A 10,288-nucleotide genomic window follows, 5' to 3' on the forward strand; every position below is an offset into this window, starting at 1 on the left:
TCGATCAGCTTGAAAGACTTGACCAGATATAGACTTGACTGGGAGAAATGCGTGTGTGCAGCATAACGTGCCCAGTGTGAAACTAGTTAGCCAATTAGCATCACTGTTACAGTGTTGTTAGCGAGACGGCTTTGTTAAATGAGCATCCTTAGAACATGTTCTCTTCATTTTGTTCCGTTTTTAATGACTAGTTTCATTACTAGAAATAATGGGGCTCTGGCACTGGGTGTGTTTGCGGCTCCTTGATGTCTTTTTACTGGAAGATGAAGAAAAGCGCCTCCTCAATAAGTGATTGTGATGAGGATGACGACACGTGGTCTTTTGACATGCGGAATAACGTGACGTTCTATTTGTTTTGTTTGTCTGTTTTGGACTGTGACCCTTAAAGTATGTCACACTTTACAGTAAATAAATACTCTTTAGGGACAATCTTTGGGTGAGCAGAGGATGCTGCTGGCGCCCCCCAGCCGTCCGTTTTGGTACTGTACAAGTGTGTATCTGCAGTATAGCTCTGGTGTCATTGTGGTTTTGTGTTCCATGCCCTGGTGTGTGGTCCTTGGTGTCGGTGTTTCAGGCGTCAAGTGTATACTGTTACAAAACCTTAATGGAAATGAGATTTTCGGTTTATTTACTCCCATCCTCGGATACTTGGATCATAATTTAATTTGTTTGCATCAACTTGTCACCCATCACTGGCCCTTCAATATCCCCAATATCCCTAAGATCTTTTTTTAATAATATATTATGCACTACTTTTCTATATTCCCCAAATTTTTGTTAATTCCCTTCCCCCTTCCCCCCAACAAGTCGATGATTTCAATGCAGACTTGGGATATCACCTACTTTGCTACTGTTAGGTTCCCCAAGACTTCTACCTATTTATAGTTCTACAGATGATTTATTAAATTTTATTTTTTCATGATTACTTATTATTTAAGATGTAGCCTGTAGTCTTAAGTTATCTATGTTCTGTATGAATAGTGCAGGAATCCAATATTTTCTAATATATTCTAGTCTGGTTGTTGTGAGGACTGGGAGTCACATAGTGTCACAGGGTGCTGCACTGCACAGCATGACAGCCACAACTGAGGAGCAACCTAAATGAATGATTATAGTAACTCCCATCATCATTTATCTATCTAGCTATCTATGTATCTATCTATATATTTCCCTGTGACGCTAGTTCTCATGGTGTCGTACTCAGAAGAGAACTTGTTTGAATATCGTCACCTGTAACACTTGACTCGTGCTGTTTTGTGAGGTTCTATTTTCTATGTTGAACACTGTTACTTTGTTCTGTATGTGTCTTTGTTTTTGTAAAAAAAATCATATTTATTTCACTATTTTTGTAGACAAATAACTATTTGATTTTGATTGTATTTTTCTATTTAAATAAGACTATTAAACATTTTATTTCCCTTAATGCTACTTATGTCCAAAAGCAAAGTTCTGTTCAATGACAAAGAATCACATCATCAAGATTTTAGTACGGCATCAAAGGTTTTTGATATGCGATTTGAGTAACTGATTCTTTACACATTAAAACACGTTTAATTTGAAGGAAGGAAACATGAAGGATCTATTATATTCATGGAAGACACTTGAGATTCTCCCCTGTTGCATCGAGGCCCCGGCTGCCTGTCCTCGTAGATGCTCTGAAACTTGAATATAACACATTTTGAAAGGCTGACTAACCTCGAATCTGTGTTGTGATGTGCAATACTGTTTCTAATGTTTGTATAAAAGTAAGAATTACAGTGTAAACCTTTTTAATGCAGATTTATTTTTTTCATTGCATATTTTGCAGATTTCTGATCCACAGTGTCATTTTTTACTGTCAGAAAATAAACCCCTTTTTTTCATTGCAACTATTTTTAAATCCAGATATCTTTGTACTGATGTAAATGATTGTAGTTATTTTGGATAGTGTTTTGCTAACAAAAGGAGAGACTTTTTCATGCATATTTCTATTTCATTTCATCTTGTTTTATCCCGTATTTTTATTTCATTTAGTAGCAGAATTCTTGGAATAATTTTTCATATTAAATGTCATTGATATTATTTTGTATTTTTATGTGGAAATACAGTATATATAATTTTAAGATGCTAATTGCTAAGATATTATTTTGAGTTGAATTATTTTTAAAGCTAAATATTTGTAATATTATTGTTAAAGTAACTAATTTCTAAATCAGAGTTTGTGTATAGATTCACAAAAGTGGTTTATGGGGTGTTGGATTGTAATTATTACTGAATGGTTCTTTGATATGCAAAATGAATATCACGTTGATTTTTATTTTTGTTGGTTTTGTATTTAAATGGGGTGTTGATTACTATCTTTTTTCTTTCACTTCCTGAATAAAGACCCATTCTGTTTGGACACAACATGGCTGCAGCTGCGTATGTCTTCTCCTGTTGCTCGTCCTGCTGCAGGTGCTGAGTTACCCCCGGCTTCTTCATGGGCCGAGCAGCCAAACCAAGCAGGGAGACCTCAAATGAGCTGTGTGCACTATATAAACTCATAGGGAAGGAGTGAAATATGAAGCTTTACATGAGTGAGCCCAGGCCATAAACAAGACCTGACTGGTCCTCATAAAAGGATTTGCAGTGTGTCCAACACTGCATGTGCTCTGAAGGAAACACAAGAGGTCACGAGTGAAGACAGGGGAACGGAGAGTCACAGTGACTTGACATTCATCTTGAGAAGTGACAATGACCAGACTTGAATATCATGACTGAAGACTAGCCTACTGATTTTTTTTAGCATCTTCATAGTGGCATCTGTGTGTAGACACATTATTGTGAACAAAATAACGCAAGAGCAGAAATGCCATAGGCTACTTACACACCATACTTTTCTTGCTGCATACATTTGCATATTAATCAGTAAAAACTAGTTTTCTTGAAACATCTATCTCCTTAATGCTTGAAGTTGGGGAGTTCATACCAAACGTGCTATGTGATAAGACATACACATGTTTGCTAATTAATGCATTAAATATCTCATGTTTTAATATATCATGGTGATCATGGTCTCTACATGAAAAGAAAAAATACAAGAAGTCCATCAACACTCAGCACAGTCCCCATGCACTCATCATATTTGGCCCCATCTAGGGGCAAAGTGTCAGAAGTACAACTGAGTTCAACACTTACAGTAGGTCAAACAGTCGTGTTTTGACTGCAAATAGGGCGCAGCAAAGGTTCCTTAAGACTGTGAAGACACCAATGACTTTTGGTATTTATTTTAACTAACTAAATTTGCCTTGCCATATAATGGCAACCTTATTCGTTATTAGTCTCATACTCGAAGCAATGGCTCAATGAGTTGATTCCTTATGTCTTTGCGTGGTGGATGATAGTTGTTTTGCCATGGGAAGTTTATGAGGCAGGCAGAGAGAAGGGAGTGGAGAAGGGGAGAAGGAGGGAGGGCTGCATGGAGCGAGTTCAGGGAGGCTGCTGCCGCTGTCAGCACAGCAGCTGAGCTCTGCTCAGATGTTTGAGAGTACACACTGAGGAGAGCAGAAACAAGACCAAGAACATGTTGATAATGAAGGATCTCAATCACCAAGGACACAAGACTCTGACCAGATAGGATAGAGACAGACATCCAACACTATATACCCTCATCAGCTTTGCAGAGGAACGGCTACCAACTGTGGGGTAAGAATATATAAACTATATAACAATTCTGCCTACAGTTTGTTCACAGGATATCACAGAGTCTTGGCCATTCAAAATATTAACCCAAATTGTTGCCTTGTCTTTCACATCTAAAGTTTTTCAGTAGAGCCTGTTTGCTCAATGTACTGTACCCAGCTACGTAAGTGTGTGTGTGTGTGTGTGTGTGTGTGTGTGTGTGTGTGTGTGTGTGTGTGTGTGTGTGTGTGTGTGTGTGTGTGTGTGTGTGTGTGTGCATGTGCATGTGCATGGACATGTCCCTGTGTGTAAGAGGATCATTTCTTTGATGACAGCCATTTGCTATAATGCTGACATCACTGTTGTCGAGCGGAAATGGCGGGTGGGGGTTCTCTCTCTCCAGGCCGCACACTGGCTCTCTGGCTTGTTCATTACCCTCAAATCCAAAACATGTTACACTGCACCACTGTCCTATAGCTACATTATTACTAATTGGAGGAGCAGTGTCTGCTGCACATGGCAAGCCTGTTCAGAACAGTGTGTGTGTGTGTGTGTGTGTGTGTGTGTGTGTGTGTGTGTGTGTGTGTGTGTTTGTGTGTTTGTGTGTGTGTGTGTGTGTGTGTGTGTGTGTGTGTGTGTGTGTGTGTGTGTGTGTGTGTGTTTGTGTGTGTGTGTGTGTGTGTGTGTGTGTGTGTGTGTGTGTGTGTGTGTGTGTGTGTGTGTGTGTTGTTCACGTATTGTACGGTCCCTAACATGTTGCTGCAGAGCACTGGCATCCAAACGCGTAATGGAAAGTAGACAGTATTAACCCCCCCCCCCCCCCCCCACACACACACACACACACACACACACACACACACACACACACACACACACACACACACACACACACACACACACACACACTCATCATCACAGACAGAGAAAGGGATGGCCCCTCTCTAAACACCATGATGACACACATTATTCCTACGCCCCCACTATGGACACAGCAACAAAAAAACAACAACAACAAAAAAATAATCTCACACCCACAGGCAAAAGGACAAATAACAAGCATGTGTATCCCAAACATAGGCTAAATCTTAGCTGTTAAGCTAACAGTTTTTATTTCAGCATGCCACAGTGACTATTATTATAAACACATTGTGCAGTAAATGATTGCACACGCCTGCATGAAGACTTTGTTGTAGCAAAATAAGCATAAATGATAGCATTGACATTGTTTGTTTGGGTTCCAGCATCTGTAGGGAAGCCAGAGCGAATGTCAGCCCAAGAGTGGTGTCACCTTGCACAAAATATTCCCTCATGCCCCATTCCCCACTGCTGAATCATCATTGATTTATGCACACAATACATGAAGTCAAAGAGTTATTCTTTTTTTATTGGTGAAATGGGGTAGTGAGTGATGAGGTCATCTCTTTCTCTGGGTAACATAAAAGTGTAATGTTCCTGTCTGCTGAGCAGACCATTGCTCCATGATTAGGTTCCCCTGACACATAGTGCTCGATATTAAGTCATAACTGGGGAATGTTTTGGCAAAAAAAGGGACTTGGAACAGAGACAAAGGTTTTATTTGTTTGAGGTCTCTGACATGCAATTCAGTGCTGGCTGACATCAGAGAACATCAATGCCTGAGACAGATTCCAAAAATGATAGCTTCTCATTACAAGAATCGCATCTGGCCTCATGCTGTATTCCATCACAAATTAGACTCATTGAGATGATTGTTTCTGTTTATGACTGATTGACAGTCTTTTATAGCATTATGAAAACTGATACATTCCAGTTTGTGTTACAGAACCAACTCCTGTTTGAGCTTCTGGCACCACAGCAAGCATGTTTCCTTATTGTCCACTGTGAATACATATCTGGCACACAGCGAGAGCTCTTACTCAACTCAAATGTTTTCTGTTGTCAAGAACAGATGCCAATTTGTAAGGTCAATGTGGAAACACATCAGGGAAGTCCAATACAATACAATACAATACAATACTATCTATCTATCTATCTATCTATCTATCTATCTATCTATCTATCTATCTATCTATCTATCTATCTATCTATCTATCTATCTATCTATCTATATATATATAAAATTGAGCATGTGGGCTCTGTCCACTGTTTGTTTGAAGTTCTGTGTTCGGCCACAGCTATGCAGTTTTACATGTATGTGCGATCGGGCTGAAACCTTCAGGGTGTGTAAAGGGCGCCCGTGCGGGTGACCTGACAGAGCCGTAAGGCTGAGGCTATAGTTCAGTGATGATGTCATGAGTGATGTCGTCAGTGATTATGTCATCAGTGATGATGTCATCAGTGATGATGTCATTAGTGATGTCATCAGTCTGAGGCTATATAAGTGATGGGAGTATTAGTCCAAACAAGTTCATTTCGTCTATACTACTAAAGTTAACTAAATATTGTTCATATGAAAAGACTACCGGTAGTTGTATTTTGTTGTCAATACCTGACAGTATAAGTAGGTACAATTGGAGGAGGAACCAGAAGGAGACGATGGCTTCCCCCCCTGGGCTGTGCGGGTGACTTGACCGAGCCGTATTTTTAATTAGGCGATTGGCCTAATTGGTCATCAGTGACGTCACGCAAGTGAGCCCGCAAAGCGGGTGAGCTGTAGGGCGGGTGAGGGAGCACTGAATGGGGGAATGGGAGGGAGGGGAATGGGCACTGCACTAGTAGTTGCTTACAGTTGTTCTTTCCATTCACAGACCTAAGGATGTGGGCGTTGATGGGAGCAGTCTGCCTATGCCATTGTGTCTTTGGACAACTGTTGGAGGCCAAGATGAAAGGGACGCCACGCTTGATCTGCAGTGTCCCGGGATTGTCAGGCGCGCCCGGCAAACCTGGTCCCAGCGGGGCCCCAGGGGCTGATGGGAATGTGGGAATCCCAGGAAGGGATGGCAGAGATGGTAGAAAGGGTGAAACAGGAGAAAAGGGGGATACAGGTAGCCTATAATATAAAAATATATATATTCAACATCATTTTTTATGTCTCCAACTGCCACTACATTGAACAATAGAATAGCTGTATACTATATCTTGCAAAGAAAAATGTCCTTGTGTGACATAAGCTGAAGCTAGTAGAGAGGGGGGATGGATTAATGAGATGCATAGAGAAACACATTGCCATTAATAGTGTTAAATTAAGTGTCATCATCTTATTAAAGGCACCCTATGTAAAACGTGTGTAAAATAGAGTCCCCTGGAGGCACAAAGATGAATGACGAATCTAAATCAAAACCGACAGAAACTGCCTTCCATCTCTCACCCCCACCCAAATAGAGTTGAATCAGTGGTGATACCTAATGGGCGATAAGTTTATCATTTTCTATAACAATGCCAATGTTTATTCTTACTACACAGAGCTGAATACAGGGCACAACAAATCAAATGGAATATTAATATGATATGTGTATGTTTTCAGTTTTCTCAAGCTTCCCATTAAGCACATTGTGTAGATATCCTATTGTCCACGGTTTGGTAGGCTACTGGTTCTTGTCCTCTTTGAAATACATCAGAAGGTAAATATTTCACATGGTTGCCAAAAAGGTGCTGAAATATTTGGAATATTTTTGTGCAGCATAAACATTGCACTGATATCATTCATGCTAACTGGTGTGTGAACCTAAATCCATCAGCGATAGATGTGTTTTCCATTATGTGTGGAAAACAGACATTCAGACAATGCCTTCCTCTAAACATGCCATACTCAGAATAGCCCACACTTTAACACAAGCAGTGCTTGCACAAACATGCATATTCACTGTTTCCTAGCTCCAGGGTACCTAATGGATGCAATTGATAATGCTATAGTTTGGATGGAATAGGATCCCAGCCCACATGTCGCTGTCCAAAATGTCAAGATGGCTGTGCTCCAAAGATGACCTAATACATGATGTTTTTGGGTGTGGAGCTCTGTACCAGTCCTTGGTTGAGTTCAGTATAGAAACCTTCTCACGCTGCAAATGTTTGACAAAGGAACAGATAATTATCTCTACCAATCAAGCATGTCTGCTGATTTGAACATCATGTTTCTGTTTCAGGCTTAAAGGGGAGGGTTGGCCCAACAGGTAAAATAGGAGAGCGAGGTACCCGTGGCCCTGGAGGGAAACGAGGCCCTTCAGGAGAGGGTGGAGACATGGGCCCACCTGGTCCCCTGGGAAGCAATGGAGAGAAAGGGGACAAGGGCCAGCGTGGTCCACGCGGAACTGCAGGAGTCTGCAGATGTGGCAGCCTGGTGCCTAAATCAGCCTTCTCTGTGGGAATCACCAGCAGCTATCCTACAGAGAAGATGCCCATCAAGTTCAATAAGGTCCTATTCAATGAGGGTGGACATTACAACCCACAGACGGGCAAGTTCATCTGTGCGTACCCAGGCATCTATTATTTCTCCTATGACATTACGCTGGCCAACAAACACCTGGCCATCGGGCTGGTGCAGAACGGCCAGTACCGCATCAAAACCTTTGATGCCAACACAGGGAACCACGACGTGGCGTCTGGATCCACCGTCATGTTCCTGAACCCTGAGGATGAGGTGTGGCTGGAGATCTTCTTCAAAGACCAGAATGGTTTATTTGCTGACCCAGGCTGGGCTGACAGCCTGTTCTCTGGCTTCCTGCTCTACGCCGACACAAACTATCTCGACACACTTGCAGAGGACTATGCATAGCAGCACCTAGAAGAGAAATGTTAATTATAGTGTTTGATAATTTTATCACACTTACTGTATGTTGAACTAGATTTTTATAGCAAATGTTTAGACTATGATTTGAAATATATTATTTTATTAACCTTAAATGAACCTCTTTGTGCTTCTTTTTCGTGTCTTACTGGTGTGTGTGTGTGTGTGTGTGTGTGTGTGTGTGTGTGTGTGTGTGTGTGTGTGTGTGTGTGTGTGTGTGTGTGTGTGTGTGTGGGAGGGGGGGCTGGGGGGCATTTGTTGAGTTGTGTGTGTATCTGTGTGTGTGTGTGTGTGGGGGGGGGGGGGGGGGTGAGGCTAGTTCAGTCGTTGCCACGCTCTGTTTGAGGGTTAAACAAAGTGCTCCAGCCAAACAAAATGCTCTGCGAGCACCATTTGAAGGTCCTGTCTTGTTTGCTGCAGCTGGCCGGTCCGTGCACGACTACACAATACATTGTTGGCATTTTTTGTTGGATCAACACTCCTCATTGATAAGTTCGCTTTTCGGACTCCGTAGTAGGCGGGTACATACCAACTACGTTAGTTGATTGAGCTCCGTTATGCTCGCAGCAATAATACTTCCTGTTCAGTGAGCTAGCAACAATATGACTTCCGGTTGCCTTCAAAGTAAAAGCAACGTAATGTATGTTTTTAAAATGCACTGAAAAAGTGTTGTTTGCACATTTAAACAATAAACTACGCATTTAAACGAAGTTATACAATACAAATTATGTTTCTGTATGGCATTAACTGTTTCAATAACATTGAGAATGTTCTTATCAGTATCTAAATGGATAAATGCTGTTCACTGGATTCCTTTACAAAATGGACACTGCACCCTGTGTCCAAGATGTGAGCACAAACCATATATCCACGCGCTCGGGGAGACCTCCACTATGACATCCCACTCTCAGCTAAGGCCAGTATGGCGGCCCGTTAAACCCACCCAAACGCACTATCGTGACATTTCTGGACAGCCGTTCGACACTGGACACCCCTGTGTCCAAGATGTCAGCACAAACCATATATGCCTGAGAGTGGGATGTCATAGAGGAGGTCTCCCCGAGCGCGTGCATATATGGTTTGTGCTGACATCTTGGACACGGGGGTGTCCACTGTCCAGAAATGTCACCATTAGTGCCTTTGGGTGGGTTTGACGGGCAGCCATATTTTTTTTTACTCCTACTGGCCTTAGCTGAGAGTGGGATGTCATAGAGGAGGTCTCCCCCATAGACATATATAAGGCTAGATGGCTTAAGGCGGAGTCACCAGCGTCGTTGAAGCGCCGCCATCTTGCTACGGCAGGCTTTCTGGTACGTTCTCTGGTAGCTGTTGGAGGGTGCACAGACAAAAATACTCATAACTTGCTGAAATCTTGACGGATTTACAAACGGTTTGGTTTATTACAAGCATATTCCGTTCCCGAGATATGGCAACAACAAAACAAAAAACACAAAAAACACATTTTTGATGGGCTCCAAATTACACCAAAATTATACCGAAGCATCTATGCCATGAGAGGGATTCAGGCACAAAGTTTCATGCAGTTTCATCCATTTCCCTAGGAGTTATGATCATCTGATGTGATAATACTAACCCAACAACAGATGCTCATAGCTCCTAGCAAAATGGATGAAACTGCATGAAACTAGGTGCGTGAATTCATCTCATGATGATGATGCTTCAGTTTAAGTTTGGTGTAATTTGGAGCCAAAAATAATAATAAAATGTTAGCGTTTTTTTAACCCATAGATATATATAAAGCTGTGGTGCCGTAGCAAGATGGCCACCATGCGACGACGTCGCTCTCCATTGACCGGCAGCGCGGGTAAGCCATCTAGCCTTATATATGTCTATGGTCTCCCCGAGCGCATGCATATATGGTTTGTGCTGACATCTTGGACACAGGGGTGTCCACTGTCCAATTTGTAAAGGCTATCCAGTCCAGTG

At 41.8% G+C, this 10,288-nt stretch overlaps 1 protein-coding gene across 1 annotated transcript; it reads left to right on the forward strand.

Moving 5' to 3' along the window:
* The first annotated feature begins 3,609 nt into the window (after positions 1-3,609).
* On the forward strand, positions 3,610-8,330 carry c1qtnf7 (C1q and TNF related 7). The gene is made up of 3 exons (XM_083647035.1): positions 3,610-3,663; positions 6,366-6,602; positions 7,701-8,330. The coding sequence occupies exons 2-3, from the start codon at positions 6,374-6,376 to the stop codon at positions 8,327-8,329; spliced, it is 858 nt and encodes a 285-aa protein (XP_083503161.1). The 5' UTR covers positions 3,610-3,663; positions 6,366-6,373; the 3' UTR covers position 8,330.
* The last annotated feature ends 1,958 nt before the right edge of the window (positions 8,331-10,288 follow it).

This window comes from Poromitra crassiceps, assembly GCF_964638095.1.
Source record: "Poromitra crassiceps genome assembly, chromosome: 12".
Lineage (NCBI taxonomy): Eukaryota > Metazoa > Chordata > Actinopteri > Beryciformes > Melamphaidae > Poromitra > Poromitra crassiceps.